Source organism: Dermacentor silvarum, chromosome 6 (assembly GCF_013339745.2).
Source record: "Dermacentor silvarum isolate Dsil-2018 chromosome 6, BIME_Dsil_1.4, whole genome shotgun sequence".
Taxonomy (NCBI): domain Eukaryota; kingdom Metazoa; phylum Arthropoda; class Arachnida; order Ixodida; family Ixodidae; genus Dermacentor; species Dermacentor silvarum.
This window is the reverse complement of record NC_051159.1, coordinates 115,929,827-115,948,818: the sequence shown is the minus strand read 5'-3', so window position 1 is coordinate 115,948,818 and position 18,992 is coordinate 115,929,827. Positions and strand designations below refer to the sequence as shown.

General features: G+C 45.8%; 1 protein-coding gene across 1 annotated transcript in view; it reads right to left on the bottom strand.

Moving 5' to 3' along the window:
• LOC119455881 (neurexin-4) overlaps nucleotides 1-18,992 on the bottom strand; it is an 88,174-nt gene that overhangs the window by 9,580 nt on the left and 59,602 nt on the right. The window contains exons 19-22 of the mRNA XM_037717396.2: nucleotides 18,373-18,546; nucleotides 16,563-16,696; nucleotides 11,397-11,493; nucleotides 10,648-10,917 (exon numbers count right to left, since the gene is read on the bottom strand). Coding sequence (XP_037573324.1) covers nucleotides 10,648-10,917; nucleotides 11,397-11,493; nucleotides 16,563-16,696; nucleotides 18,373-18,546 — 675 coding nt within the window. The remainder of the gene's footprint in view (nucleotides 1-10,647; nucleotides 10,918-11,396; nucleotides 11,494-16,562; nucleotides 16,697-18,372; nucleotides 18,547-18,992) is intronic.

Below are 18,992 nucleotides of genomic sequence, written 5' to 3'. Positions count from 1 at the left end.
AGTGCCATTTTCCTTCTCCTGTTAGATGATTTTTTTGTCCGTGCTTACAATCGAGATTCATTTCGATAGGTTGGACGTAAGATCGGATCCTCCGCCGAGAGGAGAATCCAAACATGTGGAAGTGGGCCAAGTGTGTGAGAACGTATAAAAAAGAATGGGAGCAAGACCCATAGCCAAATGTGGGTTCTGGTGATTTTACTTCTAGATGCATGGTTTACCCGTAATTCCACGGATAAAGATACTCATTCTGCTATTATCGAAACATGTTTGCCACAATGACATCAATGCACCACGTCACATGAACTTCACCCGCCGTGTTAGCTTAGCTAGTGAGGTGTCGCGCTGCTGGCTCGAGGACGTGGGTTTGATTCCCGGCCATGGCGGCCGCATTTCGATCAAGGTAAAATGCAGCAACACCCGTGTACTTAGATTTCATCATCATCATCATCATCAGCCTATATTTATGTCCACTGCAGGACGAAGGCCTCTCCCTGCGATCTCCAATTACCCCTGTCTTGCGCTAGCGTATTCCAACTTGCGCCTGCAAATTTCCTAACCTCATCATCCCACCTGACTTTCTGCCGTCCTCGACTGCGCTTCCCTTCTCTTGGTATCCATTCTGTAACCCTAATGGTCCACCGGTTATCCATCCTACGCATTACATGGCCTGCCCAGCTCCATTTCTTCCGCTTAATGTCAACTAGAATATCGTCTACCCCCGTTTGTTCTCTGATCCACACCGCTCTCTTCCTGTCTCTTAACGTTACTCCTAAGATTTTTCGTTCCATTGCTCTTTGTGCGGTCCTTAACTTGTTCTCGAGCTTCTTTGTTAACCTCCAAGTTTCTGCCCCGTATGTTAGCACCGGTAGAATGCAATGATTGTACACTTTTCTTTTCAACGACAGTGGTAAGCTCCCAGTCAGGATTTGGCAATGCCTGCCGTATGCACTCCAACCTAATTTTATTCTTCTGTAAATTTCTTTCTCATGATCAGGGTCCCCTGTGAGTAATTGACCTAGATAAACATATTCCTTTACAGATTCTAGACGCTGACTGGCGATCCTGAATTCTTGTTCCCTTGCCAGGCTATTGAACATTATCTTTGTCTTCTGCATATTCATCTTCAACCCAATTCTTGCACTTTCTCGATGAAGGTCCTCAATCATCTGTTGTAATTCCTCTCCATTGTTGCTCAATAGGACAATGTCATCTGCAAACCGAAGGTTGCTGAGATATTCGCCATCGATCCTCACTCCTAATCCTTCGCATTCTAAGAGCTTGAATACTTCTTCTAAGCATGCAGTGAATAGCATTGGAGAGATTGTGTCTCCTTGCCTGACCCCTTTCTTGATAGGTATCTTTCTACTTTTCTTGTGGAGAACCAAGGTAGCTGTGGAATCCTTGTAGATATTTGCCAAGATATTCACGTATGCCTCCTCCACTCCTTGATTACGCAATGCCTCTATGACTGCTGATATCTCTACTGAATCGAATGCCTTTTCATAATCTATGAAAGCCATATAGAGAGGTTGATTGTACTCCGCAGATTTCTCGATTACCTGATTGATGGCATGGATATGGTCCATCGTAGAATATCCCTTCCTGAAGCCAGCCTGTTCTCTTGGTTGACTGAAGTCAAGTGTTGTCCTGATTCTATTGGAAATTATCTTGGTGAACATTTTATACAATACTGAAAGCAAGCTAATGGGTCTGTAATTCTTCAATTCTTTAACGTCTCCCTTCTTATGAATAAGTATAATGTTGGCGTTCTTCCAGCTCTCTGGTACACTTGAAGTTGTGAGGCATTGCGTATAAAGGACCGCAAGCTTTTCAAGCATGATATCTCCTCCATCTTTGATTAAATCTACTGTTATTCCATCTTCTCCAGGTGCTTTTCCCCTGGTCATGTCTTTCAAGGCCCTTCTAACTTCATCGCTAGTTATAGAAGGAGCTTCTGTATCCGGTTCATCACTATTTCGAATGGAAGAAGCTTGGCTGTTTTGGCTACTGTACAGGTCAGTATAGAATTCTTCTGCTGCTTTCACTATGTCATCGAAATTGCTGATGATATTACCATGCTTATCTTTCAGTGCATACATCTTGCCTTGTCCTATGCCTAGTTTTCTTCTTACTGATTTCATGCTGCGTCCATATTTTACGGCTTCCTCAATTTTTCCCACGTTATAATTTCGAATATCCCTTACTTTCTTCTTGTTGATCAGTTTTGACAGTTCAAGCGAATTCTATCTGATCTCTTGAGTTGGACACTTTCATGTTTTGTCGTTTCTTTATTAGGTCCTTTGTTTCTTGGGAGAGCTTCCCTACAGGTTGCTTTGGTGCCTTACCTCCCACTTCAATTGCTGCTTCTGAGATCAGCCTAGTTACGGTTTCATTCATTAGCTCTATGTTATCTTCATCTTCCTGTTCTAAAGCTGCATATTTGTTTGCGAGCACCAGCCTGAATTGGTCTGCTTTTACCCTTACTGCCTCTAGGTTGGCCTGTTTCCTCTTGACTAATTTCACTCTCTCTCTCTTCAAATTGAGAGAAATCCTAGACCTCACTAACCTATGGTCACTGCACTTAACCTTCCCTAACACTGCTACATCCTGCACTATGCTTGGATCGGCAGAGAGTATGAAATCTATTTCATTCCTTGTTTCTCCATTAGGGCTTTTCCAGGTCCACTTCCTGTTGCTGCGCTTCCTGAAGAAGGTATTCATTATTCGGAGCCTATTCCTTTCCGCGAATTCTACTAACATCTCTCCTCTTGCATTCCTAGAATCGATGCCGTAGTTACCAATGGCTTGCTCACCAACCTGCTTTTTCCCCACTTTTGCATTGAAGTCGCCCATGACTAAAGTATACTGAGTTTGCACCTTTCTCATTGCTAGTTCAACATCTTCATAAAACTGTTCTATTTCTTCATCATCGTGACTAGAGGTTGGCGCATAGGCTTGTACTACCTTCATTTTGTACCTCCTATTCAGCTTTATTACGACGACTGCTACCCTTTCATTAATGCTGTAGAATTCATCAATGTTGCCCGCTACGTTGTTATGCACTAGAAATCCTACCCCGGATTCTTTCTTATCTGGAAGACCTCTGTAGCAGAGGACGTGGCCGTTAGTCAGTACTGTGTAAGCCTCACCAGTTCTTCTAACCTCACTAAGGCCAATAATATTCCAGGAAATGCCTGATAATTCTTCAAATAGTCCTGCTAAGCTAGCCTCACTCGAGAGGGTGCGCGTGTTGAACGTTGCCAGGTTCAGTTTCCATTGGCGGCCTGCCTTGACCCAGAGATTCTTAGCACCCTCTGCCGCGTAGCAAGTCTGACCGCCGCCTTGGTCAGGTGCTCCGCAGCCACTGGGAACTGAGGGCCATGGGTTAATTGTCGGAGTCATGAGGGAGGTGGTGGCCGAATACTGCACCAGGGAGGCCAATTCCTGTTCTGGTGAGGGAGTGACTTTGATGAAGCTTAGTGGGCCTGCCTAGTTTGGTTGCACCTGAACTAGTATAGCCCCACTAGCTCTCGGCAATATGTTTTTTTTTTTTTTGCCGGTGTCAGGCACCACTCCATGCCTGAAAATGTAGTGGAATGGAGCAGGATTCGAACTTACGACCTTCAGATTTGAAGTCGGGTGTTCTACCTCTACTCCACGCCACCACTTAGATTTAGGTGTACGTTAAAGAACCCGAGGTGGCCAAAATTAATCCGCAGTCCCCCACTGCGTCATGCCTCCCAATCATATAGTGATTTTGGCACGTAAAACCCCAGCAAATATTAGAGTTTTAGAATAGGGGCCTCAAACGTTTTGGGGCCCCAAAGAAATAGCGTAGAAGCCACTGCGCATGCGCAAGACGCAAACTGTGTTTGGGTTTTGCGTCTGGCACGCTATTTTATCGATTTAGCGGGAGCCCCAAAACCTGCCCCAAAAGCTTTCGTCAACAAACATGGTGGCGCCCATCGAAGCGACGGCTCTAACCTAGCACCCCACTGGGCTCGATTCGTGGTCACGCGTGAAGTTCGTAAGCTAGAGAAGTGTTTGGCGGTTATCGATTTCCCTCAAATAACATGTGTAATGATTGATTCATTAGACGCCGCTGATTCCGAATTCAATTGTCGATTTCATGGCTCGTAGGGCTAACACGGATTGACTTGGCTGGGTGAAGGTACGTAAGGTTGGTTACTCAAAACTAAGCGCAACAAGTTGCTTGCTGCTAATAAAATAAGTTCTAAATTGTAATTAAACACGAAAATCTAAATTACTCTTCTTATCATGAAATGGTATATTTTGTTTTAATATTTTTATGCCCCAACACTAACACCTGCAAAGCTCTTTGGGGCCTCTAACTTTGGGGGCCCCTATTCTAAAACTTTACTCACATCAACATGGTTTGCTTTTTGACAGTAACCAGTTTTTACAGCATAACCACTCTTGTCAATGTGTTGTTTACCTTTGCTCTTTGTGCACCATCGCGGCTTTTACCATTTCGAGCGAGTTACGTTCGGAACGTGCTTCTTACACTGATGTGCCGTTTGCGCAGTAATCCTTTAAAGCTTCGCTTACACCAATTCAGACAGCAAGTGGCATCTGTTGTCTGACATTTTATTTTAACGCATGTTCTCGCCGTGCTAGAGACCTAAGATAGCGGCCAGGCTGATGCAAATGGACAGTATATAGAGATGTACCAACTATTCTGGGCCAAGCTAACTGAAAAAAAAAAAAAAAAAAGAGAAAACAAGATAGGATGATGAGACAAATAACACGAGATATCATAGCACGAAAGACTTGTTTTAGCTCATAAAAAAAGAAGCTGTGAGCAGCTCGCAGATCGCTGGACAGCTGAACTTCTACGCCGTAGGCAGATATGACGTGAGAGTTCGACGACGCTGAACATTATTTTGTGTTCACGGCAGCTAAAAAGCAGAGTTCGTAGTTAATATTACTGCAAATAACTAAAAATAATAACTTCGTACTATTAGTCATAAAATAAAAGCACTGATTTCACCCTCTGCAGCGATTCGCTGGAACTTAAGAGCTTCCGGGGCCAACGAAAAAGGGTTCTGTGCAAGCAAGATGTCGCTGTTGTTGATGTCAAGGGCCGACCGTCACGGCAGCATGCAACATTTTGTTACGACGGATTGTGCAAAAACACTATTTCCGTAGTCGAATTTGATGATGTATGCACAAATAAAACTGCAAATAAAAATGGCTATATTTGGCTACAAAATATTTTGCATTTTTTTCTTGTTTCGCTACATTTGGGCTACAACTTCTCTAGCTTTTGGCTACGCCACCTCGTCGGACCTGGCAACACTGGTCAGAACCCATCTAAGTGGTTTTTGAGTGGTATTATGTTTTCACAGAGTCATTGTCAGTTTTGCCGAGTCATGCTTATGACTATGACTTCTACCAGAATCCTTTAGTGTTTCCTTCACTTAGTAACTATGTCCGAACCCAGTTCAGTGGTTTTTGAGTGTTAATATTTTCCGCTGGGTCATTGTCATGACACGCATGTCATGAGATTTATGTCATGACCTATCACTTATGTTAGTCATACACTCCTCTGATAATATGCCAAATTTGGTACCTACCAAGTAAACGAAACGACCATGAGAGCACCAAGATGTAGTCGGCTGTTTCATGACCTACATGACACGCATGTCATGACATTCATGTTATGACATACCATTTATGTTCATCATATACTGTCGTCATAGTATGCCAATTTTGGTACATACCAAGTTACTTATCTATCTAGTCGTAGGCGACTAGATAGATAGATAGATAGATAGATAGATAGATAGATAGATAGATAGATAGATAGATACTGTCAAAGTTGCAAATGTTCGGCAAGAAATGCTTCGCTTTTAAAAATAAAGCACGGACAGCAAAAAAAGGCAGACAACATGTGCACAATTTACGCTATGTAGACTGATGACTTTTAGAAAAGTACTTTAACAAATAATCTGTTTATGCAGTTCCTGCTTGTGTAGAGCCTGTGATTTCATTCCAAAGGCCAGTGTAAGGAGTTGAGATTGGACGCCTGTGTCATTGTCACATGTAAGAGGTCGCCAGCGGTATACGAAAACGAGGACGAAGTTCGCGGAGCGTTCCGAACGCCGCGAGCGCGCGAGGCGCGTGAACCGAGCTGTGATCGTGGAAGAAACAGCACTGGTTCGATTATTATCGACGTGGTTCTTGAGCTGGAAGGTCGTCTCGTCAGCCATGCTCTGACGACGGGAGAGCGGAGGACCCGGCCACGAAGTCGTGACGCTAGCAAGGCCCAGGCGTAGCGGTAGTCCTCGGAGACGTCCGGGCGAAGCTCCTGGGACCGGCTGCTGCTGCTCACGGTGGTTCCGGTCTTCTTCTCGTAAATCCCTCTTCCTCGGCCAAGCCCGTTCAACTGATAATCACCGTGCTACCTGGTCGCCATGCCGAACGACGTAAGGCGAAGAACGCTTCGCGAGGCCTAACTCGGCGGCTACCGGGGCACCAGCCACGTTCTCAGCCAGGTCGATGGAACCGCGAGGCGTCGGCAACTATGGCACCAGCCACGTACTCGGCCAGGTCGACGGAACCGCGAGGCGTCGGCACCTACGGCACCCTCAACGCTTCGGACGAGCCCGACACGGATTCGACAAGAACTTCAAGACGACGATCTGTAAGAGCCCACGTTTCCGCTTTGCGACGCAGTTAGGCCGGGGCCAGGGTGGCCAGACTTTGGCGAGTTAAGGCTAGGACTGACCTAGAGACTTAAAAGGCGGAGCTAGGCTCCGGAAATGATAGTTCTTTTTCAGTAGTGTTGTATTTAGTTAGTCTTGTAATTTCTATTGAGTATTTTTGGTTGAATTATAGTTTTAGTTTTGTGTGCCGCGTGCTTTTGCCATTCCTGTACATAATAAATCCTTGTTTGCTGTGCTGCCAGTCGTCTCTCCTCCATCGAGAGTAGTGCATGTACGCAACTCTCCGCCTCCCAAGCGAGTAGAAGGTGACAGTCATGGAGGAGGTAGAGAAACTCTCCTTCGCGAAAGCTATGAAAATGGCTGTTGGCGAAACTTGGAAAAAATCTGAGGGCCATGCGCAAGGTTATGCACGAGTGCTTGCGATGGCCATCGTGATCATAATGCTGCCGCAATGAGTGCTAGCAGCGGTGAGCGCAAGTGCATTTCGTAAAGCGAACGTTCTGTGCTACCGCTTCATTTACCATTTTACTGTACTGTGGCTTTGAAACTAGAATGACGTGATCTCTAATACTATGACGGCTTGTCACCCGTTTGCCATTGGCGCGACCTGTAGCATTCCAAGTCGTGCGCAACAAACGAAATGTCACGTGTTCCGGTGCCGTGCAGTTTTGAAACTTGTGATTTCCAGTAGCTGGTCTTTGCGTTGAAAGATATATCATATTTACCCGCATAATCATCGCACTCACATAATGATTGCACCCTCACATTGTTTACATTCTTTTTCGAGTAATCCTCTTACCCTAGAAATTACTGCAGTGACTGCCGTCTGCTTGCTGCGGTGTATGGCAGCCGACTGAGCAAAATCTGCTGCCATTCTTTTTGCGAAACTTTTTCGCCATTGCATGCGCAACAGTGCACATGCACAGTTTCACGACTTGGAATGTAGCCATACGCTGCAGTCGGGGAAATAAAGGCTCGCTCATTGTTTGCTGCTAATCCTATCGTTCAACTGACGTCGCGTAGAATAGGGCAGGCATCGAACACATGACAATACACACCGCAGTTCTCATTCATATTTGGCCTCAAGTGAAACACAGTCAAACGGTCAGAGTCGGGAGCAAAAATAAAAAAATTTTATCGACTGACAACAATACACAAATTAATAAACAAAAAAATGAAACAAGAGAATTAACACACATGCACTTAATATATAGATCAATGATGACAACAAAAGAAATATGACGACCAATTAACAGCGGAAATAAAAATTATGCAGGGCATGGATCAAATCTCACTAACACCATACAAAAATACACTTAACAGCGGTCCACTAAAACAAAGTTCAAAAGAAAACAAACAATGGCATATGCATGGCCGGGCAGCAGCAGCAAGTGCATAAACCGTGAAGTCAACGGCAGAGCTTTCCCAAAGAACACTACGAGCTGATCTTGTTGAGGTGGATGTGATTGCTGGGCTGGGTTTTCCAGAAGTCTAGATCTGAAGACTTCCCTCGAGCAGGTTGAGCTAACTACAGGGGAACTACCGTGAGCTTTGTTGCAGACGTTAGTTTGTCGTCTCTTACGTCAATTAGTCACTCGGAGTTCAGACGCGGCAAGGCGGCCTAGGTTATAATGGACGGCACTAGCCCCTTGACTGCTTCTCAGCAGACTATAGGCTCAGCTGCTAGACTGATTAGCAGGAACTAAAACCTGCATTTAAATGCCTTCTCCTTTCCCTATTCCCCTGGGTTGGGGAACTGGAGACATTGGTGACGATCCAATCAAGTTCACCCAATCATCTCATAACTCCTCACAAAGGTCTTGGCCGTACCCCTTTTAATCAGGGGCAAGGGAACGGGTCATTCCCCCGCTGTTGGGAGGTCGTGCCCTTCACCTGCACCACACACACACACATGCACACCCTTGGGTCTGTGGCAGACCTCTATTGTTCGTTGACAAGCACAGAAGCAACAGCGGCAGCCAGCTATACGGCGTCATATCCTCTGATCCTGCTATAAATTCGTGGACACAGTATTGCACAGAGACAACTCATATTTCGGGGTATTCGGAAAGCCGTTGACCCCTCCCATTTCAGCAACTTTCTCAATACACAAGCGGGGCACAGAATGCATAGGGGTTCCTACAAGACTCTCGGGGTATGCGTCAAAGTAGCGCTAACAAAAAAAAATCTCAACGTCCCTGGCATTTTGGGCTGTGTGCCCGAGTGATTGGCAATACCCGTCTTGCTTGGCGGTTCCTACTCCCATAACCTTTTGGCGCCCATTGATCAGTGCTTTCCCGACCCGAAACAATGCTGCACCGTGACAAATACCAAGCCCGCGAGCCAAGTGGGCTCCGAGTCTAGCGGGTGCCATGCCCGCAACAGCATGGCAATTACGCAGGAAGTGTGCATAACTTCCATCCCAATAAAACAGCCTAACTACGTGTACTATGCTGTCTATTTTATAGGGGTGTGCGAATAGTAACTTTTGACACTGAATCGAATGCTGCCAAAGACAAATCGAATTGAATAATGAGGGCGAAAAAGAAGACCACGGAAAAGGTGTAAACGGCATTATCCAGCCATCTAGGTGGCTGCAGCAGGAGTCCACCACCTCTAGCAACAGCGAAAAAGCAAGAAAAAAAAAAAAAAACAGTCCTCGTCAGGACCTATTATATTGATGCTTCGGTGGAGCTTTAGCACTGAATTCCATTCCTGTCGTACTCTGTGTGTTTATTTCTTTATTTGTCATTTTATGTGGCTACTACGTGGACAGCCCAAAATATTGCATGCAGTACACCAACAACACATTGGGGAATCTTGTGTGGCACTGAAGCAGAACTGCACACTTGGCTTCGGCACGTCACGTTGCACAACTTTAGAGAGGTTTAGCTTGTCCGGTAATCTGGTAATCTGGTAAACACGGGCAGACCGGGCGTTGTGGCGGAACCGTAAATGTGAGCAGCCTGTATGGGGCTGCCACCTGGTGGCGCAGAGCTCAAATAGACAAAGACAGCTAATATTGCAGTAACCAAGTGTATTCGACTTCACAGCTGGTGTAAATTTTCGGCAGTGGCGTAATTGTGTTGCTGCCGTAAACTTACCCCAGCAGCGAAGTAGAATACACTTGGTTACTGCAATATTAGCTGTTTTTGTCTGTTTGAGCTCTGCGCCACCAAGTGGCAGCACCATACAGGCCACTCACATTTACGGTTCCGCCCCAACGCCCGTTCCGCCCGCGTTTACACGATTACCGGACAAGCTAAACCTCTCTTTAGTTAACAGCAGCTACCCTTCAATGAATAAATGTCAAGGAAGTTTAGCACAAAAACAGTTGCCTGCATGTGCCATTTCAGAGGGCCTCTTCAAAAGCTGAGCTAGTATTCGTAGGTCGCCGGTCGATACCTGGATTTTTAGCCCTTACATGTGTTTCGCCGAGTAAGTGCCCTTACATATTCTATTATCCAATGTTCCTCAAAGGACGCAATTTGCGTCTGTATTATGAATTATGTTCTTCAGTGAGCTGCAAAGAGGATTCCTTTTAGCACAACTGGGGTAGTGAGCACTGCAGTACAGAGACGGTTTTTGAAGCAGTGGCCCAACTCACAGAACAGCCATGGCAAAAGCGGCAGTGACGAACGACCTACCACGCCCGTGGCCAACATCAGTGGCACTGACCATTTTACATAGAGAAAGGTTCGACCGAGCCATTGTTGAAAGCATCAACAACGGCTTATTTTGCCAGGCACAACTCGTCCTGAAAAGAAGGAGGGAGGGGCAATTTTCGTCAACTACACCTGACTTAAAGTCGCAGCAGGGACAGACCGGAGCATGCTGCGAGGGCGAAGAGCAGATTTTTTTTCTATTTTTACAAACATGACTGGGTGGCGTCGTCTCGTGGGCGAATCTGAACCACATGCAACATGGCGGCCGTGATACCTTCACCTTAAATACTTACCGCCCAGGATTGCCGAGTCAACATAGCTGGTTACAGCCCAGGGTTCTCGGTACACCCCTGGTGGCAGCGTAGGCGGTGGCCGTGTCTCATCCTCTGGAGGTGCATACGTGACTGGCTCAATACCACACGTGTCCTCTCGCACGGCTCCTTCAGGATAGGCATGCACATTGCTTCGCCGGCTCTCCTGAAAGTAGCGTCTTAGCGGCATGTGGTCCTCAAACTGTACCCGTGAAATGCAGCCCACAAAGCCTTCACCGGTGCCCATTGACTCTGGAGGGGATAGGGAATAGGGCGGGAAAGAAAGAAATTGCTCAGTGAGAAAATCTGTGGACTAACTTGGCTATCAAATCAGTGCACAGCTCAGCAAGGTATATATGTATAGGGTGTTTCTTTTAGCTGCACTAAAGTGTTAAAAATTACCTCTGGCAAACAGCACGACTCTAACCCTTGAGCTAAATTACTCGATAGAGGTGGCCATTACTGCTACAAGAAATAAAAATGCTTAATTGAACAATTAACATACACTAATTATTTTTTAACCTCCTCCCAATCGCCAGATTCCAAATAACGTTATCTCACTCAATTACATTACGGAACATATTTCAATCTACGAATTATAGTTAGTCAGTTCGCAAGGCATATCGACTTCGCACCAGCTCGGCAACACACTTCGTGCACGTGCCCTAAAGAGCTATTGCATTAAAAAGGAACAAAGATGCAGTGCCTGCAAAGACTGATAAGCTGCTCACCATTTCGTCCAACGTAAATGCTAAGCAGGTCGTTGAACTGAGCATCAGCCTTGCCTCGAATGTTAAATGTGTGCACCTGAGGTTCATAGTTGTCCACCTGAGAGAAGGAAAAAAAGAATGTTTACAATACCTGCTCTGCAGGACAACGGGAACACATTTTTGACGAAATCTATGAAATTTCATTTTTATAGAAACTGTCATGGCCCCACTGTTTTCACAACATCAATGGCGCAGTTTACTCCTTGCACCTTGAAGTCAAACTTTCCAAACTTACTTGGCACATACACATACTCCTGTGGCAAGAACCAGGTGCAAATCTACGTCACAACATGCTAATAACTGATACCAATAACTATGACACTTAGCACTTCAAGTTAATGTAAACTAGACTTAGAGCTTCACTATGTTTTTAATGCAACAAAGATGTAGATTCAACAAGTTTTTAACTTTAATTACATTTCTTGCTTCTCTGCACAAGGCAGCGGCAACTGGATCCTATAGCAAATGAACAATAACATTTTAAAAGCTCTACATAGGCAAAATATACACAACTCAAGTGCTTAGTTTCAAACAGCAAACAACCTGTAGCAGCCTCTGGTTCTATCCTGGGGATGCCCGACTCTCCTGCACTGCCTGCCTGATGTACAGTGAACTGCAAAAGTTTGTGGGGATGCGCTACTATCACACATCCCCTGATGTTGTTTTCCCCACGCAGCTCACGTCTCCTGTAATTTGGCTTCTCCGCATGGCTAAGCGCCGGCGGCGGTCGTAGTGGTTGCGGTGCATTGTGAGAGATGGTGCGAGTGTCGCGATGCTAACGCCACCGCACGGCGGGGTGACTTGGGAGCGAAAGGTCGAAGGCGCTTCCTCTTCGGGTTGGGATCGGTGAGCGATGCGGACGTCCCGCGCATGCGCCGATCCACGCTTCGCGAGACCGTCTCCCGTGGCTAGAAGCAGGGAACCGGCATGGCCGAACACGGATCGTTCGACCTCGCTACCGTTCGTGTGACCGTACACGTGAACGACTAACCAATGGTGTCATAGCACGGGGCGAACATATTCGCTCGGTATCCAGTCGCGGTGAGTCGGACTTCCTTGATTTGTTGCGAGCCCATGTGAATTTTCTATGCATTGTAACTCGGCTAGCATGTATTGGTGTATTGAAGGTGCAATAAATGCCCTTTTGACTGTTTGCACTACTGTGTTGTCATTCCTTTGTCCCACGAGCACGTGCGAGACCCCACAAGTTAGAACTGACTGTGGGATTTCAGAAAAGCTGAATATCTCCACAGCCTTGGAATGCAGCCTAGTACAGTGAAATCCCGATAATTCAAAATCTCTTAATTCGAACTGACAGATAACTTGAGCTGCTCTGTTGGTCCCCGGAAAGTCCAATATATATGAATAGAGAAAAACTCACACGAATTCGAACTTCAAAAAAAAAAAAAAAAAAGACACGCGACGGTTATTTTGAACAAGATCTCTCACTCCCATGCACCACTTTTTGGACAAACCCAAGCCAAAGGCGAAGAATTGGTGCCTCGTTTGTGCTGTGGGGAAGGACGCGTGGGGAGCAGAGATTGAACTGGAGCAAGCAGAGCAGCGCGTGCCCTGCTTTTCCACCCTTCTTTCCCATCCAGCTGGAAAGGAGCAGAAAGGAGCCCCCAGTGCGCACTTGGTCATGCTACCGCATGCACACCTATAGTGCACTTCATCACATTGCCGATGACGTAGGAATATGACGAATGTCAAGCCACCATCCTTCTTGGCTCATATCATAAGTCCCTTGCACCCACAGAAACTGCGCGCAAGGCCCGATCTTATCACACTTCGACTTTATACGGAACTATATGCTTCTTCCAGCACATATCGCACACTGATGGATTAAAGATAATGCGACCCCAGTGATGGTTCTGACTATGCTTGCTGTACCGCACAATTGCTCAGGCGCTATTATATATAAAGGGGTTTCCTTAGTTCAAACTTCATTTTATTCAAATAAATTTCTGGTCCCCTTTGGAGTTTGAATTAACAAGATTCTGCTGCAGCATTCAGACTTCCCAGCCTGTTAGTATGTGTGAACAACAGTGTTGTATGGTTTTAATGGCTATGGTCACGGACTGCTTCATTCAACAGTCTCTCAGATATTGCGGTCCGTAAACTTTTGTTGCGGTTGACTGTACATCATCTCTGCACTGCAAAAACGTAACGATGAGACCTGGTCTATCATAGTTGCAGCAGTTACGACTACAGTAACAGTGCCCCCCCCCCCCTCCCCCTCCCTCCCGCCCCTTAAGTCAAATGCACAGCGGGATCAGCAAGGAAGTGTGTTCCTTCGATCCAGCTTTGGTATACACAAGCCCAGCTCATGCAGTTTGCTTTGCAAGACAATCTAGTCAGGCTCAGGTGCCCAGCATGTGTGTAACACAAGCTCAATACCTATACTTGAAAACCAAGTATCCTAGCTTCAAGCACTCAGTTTTTGAGAACAATGTGCCAGCTAGGCTGCAAACCAATTCTTTTGGGATCAACTACACAGTTCATTTACACAGCCCTTATGGGGATATGACTTTTGTCCAGTACTATATGCTACCTTGTAGACGTCAATAATACGTGCCTTTTGCATAACATGTCTCTGGTTACTGTTGCTCCCATAAGCACAATGCATCATGGTTAGCTGTACTACACTGCCCAGGATAAAAGGGATGTTCCTGAGGCCAAAGTTGCAGCTGCAGTTTTCAAAGCCAGTACCTTTTATAAGCCACTCTATGTCCGATTTTTCGGACTCCCAAGGGGCCGCGAAAACGTCCGAAAAATTGCATGCATGCCTTTTACTCCTCCCAAAGGCTCAAATCACCACAGGCACGTCCGAAATAGCTCTAAAGGCCTGCCAGTACACTTATTGGGCGTTTCAGTGCTCATACTGTGATAGGAGATGGCGAGTGGACGCATGTATAATGAAGGGAAACATACAGTGTCTCATGACAATTGCCCCTTCCCGCTCTATGTATGCTTCACCGCGTAACACTGCTGTAATGAGGCGTAGCTGACTTTCGGGATCCGACGGTATGCAATGCATCGTGCTTTCCGAGCTTCAGAGCCATTGGCGAGGATTACAAAGGTGAAGCCGGCACCATTGCTAACAGCGGATTGTTTCAATGAAAAACATGGCAACAAAGAGCAAGAAGTTTGGTAGCGAACGACGAAGCAGCTAGACCTAGCGTTGCCATGGTGGTGGCTATGGCTGCCAGCGGATCTGTGTGCGAGAGCGCCGGTTCAAGGCGGCGAGATAATCAAAATCGCAGAGGTGGTGGCTTTGATAAATGCCATTTCGCACCTGCGGACATGGCAAAATGTTAGGAAAATCAGACGGCGACGGTTTATCGCGTCCGAAATTTCAGACGTTCTTATACATTGGCTCTATGGGGCCAATACGGAACCTAGAGCACGATGACAGCGATGGCAAAAATGCGCCTGGAGTGTCCATTATCGCAATAAAGTAGTTGTTTTGGTTATAGTGCGGATATTCGCGACTCCGCCGACATGCGGCCCGATTTCCGTCCGTCTCCGCACATATGAACACTTTCCTTTTAAACGCGGCATCATGATGAACTCGGTACTTCATGCTGATAGAGCAGACGCAGAGAACGTGAAGACAGACGGTAGACTATTGCCTAAGCACGTGTACATGGAGGAAGCTACGGTAGCTAGGCTCGACGGGCGTGCGAGGCGGCCATTTTGAAATGCCGACGCAGATTTAGGGTTGTACTCGATTCTAACGCGCACGCAATTTTCGGACCTGTTTTATCGGAAAAAAAAGTGCGCATTAGATTCGAGTAAATATGGTATCTGTGGCTTGAGGGGAGTGTTTGCCGTCTAGGTTGACTGCCGAACTTCCAGGCAGCCGCACTGTAACCAGTATTTCGTGTCCTGCAACTGCACTATAAGCGATACGCGTATATACATAGAGTGCTATGGGAAAATTAATGGGAGTCTAAAAAGACCGTATTATATCCGGTCCTGCACTATAAGCGGTTACGTTATAAGTGGTCTATACTGTAGCATTTCACTAGATATTTTGCTTAATGTATATCTACAAAGGACTAGATTCAATGAGCTCTTATATTTCAGTGCCACCAGCTCAGGTTCATCTTCCCACATGTCACAGACAGCAATACAAAAGGAATTTAGGAAAGTGTGAAATCTTATTCAACTGATTAAGAGCCAAGATATAAGAAAATAAAGAGCTACCATAAACTTGAATATGTGAAGGTTTCACTAAAAGGTTTTGCGTAGGTTTTACATGCCATGTTGGAGTGGTAATCACCTTGCGTCTGCTACACTGACACTAAGCATGTGAGGTTGTGCAATGGTCAAAGAACACAAATACAGTCAAATTTTGATATAACGAACACGGATATAACGAATTATTGGATACAACGAAGTAAACAAAAATTTTGCATCAATATCAGTGTGTAGCGTATATATGCTTATAACGAATATTAGATATACCGAAGGTATTTTCATGTCAGATACGACCATTATAACGAGGGTCAACTGTAGTATAGTGTTCACGGTATTAAAACGGCACGTGAGCATTACTCTCGAGGTCAACAAACTGTGACGGAATAGGCAAGGTTAAAGAAACATGCACTACCAAAAATGATGAAACTACTGTGCGCATTTGTCTTATCACGAGACCGTCCCTTTAAGTCAACATCCATGACCAAAAAGGCTGGCCTAAACACTTACAGCACAGCCTACACGCAACACTTGACCCTTATCATCAAGACTGTAAACAATGGTTCACAACTTGCAATCTATGTACAAAAGTGCCGACCTGGGCGGGACTGAGAGAGCCACGGTTAGGCTTTCTTGTACAAATTGAAAGTGCTGAATACTCAGATTTTGGCACTCCCACCATGGAAAGTTGTTGCCCCATCTTAAAACACAAAATGCAAAAAGAATGAACAAATTGCGTTTTTAACCTACTTCACAGGGTCCCTTTGAGTGTCTAATCTAAAAGCATGCTACATTTTAAAGATAACAAAAAGCACTTCAGCACTCAAATCTAGTCAGTTTTAACAGCCACTAAGGCATAGTTGTGCATTGTATCAAAGACTGCACAACAAGGTCGATGCAGCAGGATGGTAAGCCACAACTTACGAATATCGTCAGCCTCTCTCCATTGTGAGTACGCTTGATCTGGACATCGTGAATTTGACCCAAGGCGAAGTTCTCATTCTTGATGATGATCTCCTGACGTTCAAAGCCAAAGTCAAAGACCAGTCTCAAGTGACCTGGGCAAAAAAAAAAGAGCACAGCAGTGAGAAAATGGCTCAAGATAATCACAGTGTGAGCGAAATTACAAACACCGATACAGGTGAACCTCGATATTGTCACATTACACTACGGCAACAACTATTATAATTAATCTAAAGGAAGCCCGCAGTTTCAAGCCAATGAGTTCGCTGTCCTCATCTTATGCAGTAGCATCGGAGACTACAAGCCAGCAAGCAATAATACCACATGACGCAAACTATTCTGTCAATGCACATGGCATTACAGTTATACCTGGATATAACGAAATTGACAAATTCCCGAAAAACTTCGTTATAAAGAAGATTTCGTTATATGCAGGTTCGGCACGAAAATTCCAAAAAGGAACGGTTACCGTATTTACTCGATTCTAACGCGCCCTCAATTGTAACACGCACCCGTTTACCGTTTTCGTCGAAGCACTCATCCTTGGAATGTCACACCAGGTACCGGATTCGTGGACGACGTTATATGCAGGTTCGGCCCGAAAATTCGAAAAAGAAAAGCTTACCGTATTTACTCGATTTTAACGCACACCCGTTTACCGTTTTCGTCGAAGCACTCATCCTTGGAATGTCGCATCAGGTACCGGATGCGTGGACGCGTGTCGTTTCGCACAAGCGCGAGGCATTGGAAACGACGAGCGAGCGACGATAATGCAGTCGCTGCACGCCGTATGCTGTATGTGCGAGTGAAAACGTGCGAGGGGAGCCGACCACCACGTCTAAATCTCGCGCGCGCAAGAAAAGCAGGGAGGAAGCGCGCCTTCTGCCGTTGCGCTCGAGGCACCGGCAAGGGAGAGAGGGGAGAGGGATAGCGGGGCGGCGTTGTACTGTACTCTGGCATCAACTTCGTACTGCGCAGCGGCGCGCGGTCGCACGGGCTGTATCTTGAAAGCGATCTGCGTTGGGGCAGAGTCTAGCAGTGTAAGTGCGTCGGCGGCTCGTTGCTTTGTGCTTGCTGTGTGTTCTCGGCGCTCAGTTTGCGTTGAAGCGATAGACAACAGCACGAAGGTCACTTCGCTCGCTTCTCCAGCGGCACTTCCACACGCCGCCAACGTTTGACCGCGCAATCATCGAGTGTGATGTGTCACAGCGTCTGCCAGCGCGTTGGCAACATCAACTGAAAAAAGAGAGAGTGCAAGCTTGGCGGGCTAGGCCAGCTGCAGCAAGCGGCAGGATCGAGTTTGAATGAAAGGAGGGGGAAAGGCCATGCCTGTGGCGGCAAGATCGCCGGGTCGAAGGATGCAGGCCTGCCTCGCACACGCACGCTTCGCATTCCGTCGCGGCAAATAAGGTGCTTCCAGTTGCTGCTTGCGCAAAAATGACAAAATTTGGGGCGAAATCTCTAGGTTGTCGGCGGGGAAAATTTGTTATTTCGTGGGAATCTCCCACTGCCACTTCGTTACATAGAGGTCTCAAATACATGTGCTTCTATGGAGTAACGGCAGGGAATAGAAAAACTTCGTTATATCCAGGAATTCGTTATATGGAGGTTCGTTATAAGCAGGTTTAACTGTATTGTGGTTTAACTGGAATGGTTTTCGTGTTGACAACAATAGTGTTGTCACCTGAATACAGCTATTGGTCTGAATGGTAAGCTTTGCGCAGGGAATTATAAGAAGGCTGGACAGCTTGGCAGTCCTTGTGCATCTTACCACTGGTTGACATCATGAGGTTCAGGTACTCCCCAGTGCGTGATGACATTCCAAAGATCATGCCGTGGTGCTCCGTAGTGGTGAAGCCCACACGAATGTATTCCTCCAAGGTGGACAGCGTTGTCTCAAAGTCATAGCGTACGAAGTTGTCAGAACGCAGGTTGACGCCGATCTCTGCACATAAAAGGCAATAAAATGTGGGTGTTGAGAACTGCAATACATGCTCCAGTTTCTGGTCACATGACACTAATGCAGTTTTCAGAAGCTACAGCAAATTATGAGAAATCTTAACAGAACCAACAGTTAGGTGTGTTGGTGTATTGTTTCCTCAAGGTATGAGCTAGTGAATTTACCATTCTGTAAAAAGCAGTTTTGTAATTTTTGTAATTTTTTTTCCACTAGATCTAGCAGATTCCCCCTTATTTAGCATGGAAAAATCAATTTTAGTGAATCCTGAACTTCACAATAATTCTTGCATGAAATGTTAACCAATTTCTTACAGATTCTGGAGAATGTTTAGCTAATTCAAGTAGGTTTTCAAAGTTGTGATATTAGTAGAATACCAACAGTAATTTGAAGTGCCTACTTTAAGTCATACATACTTCGAGATTACAATTCAT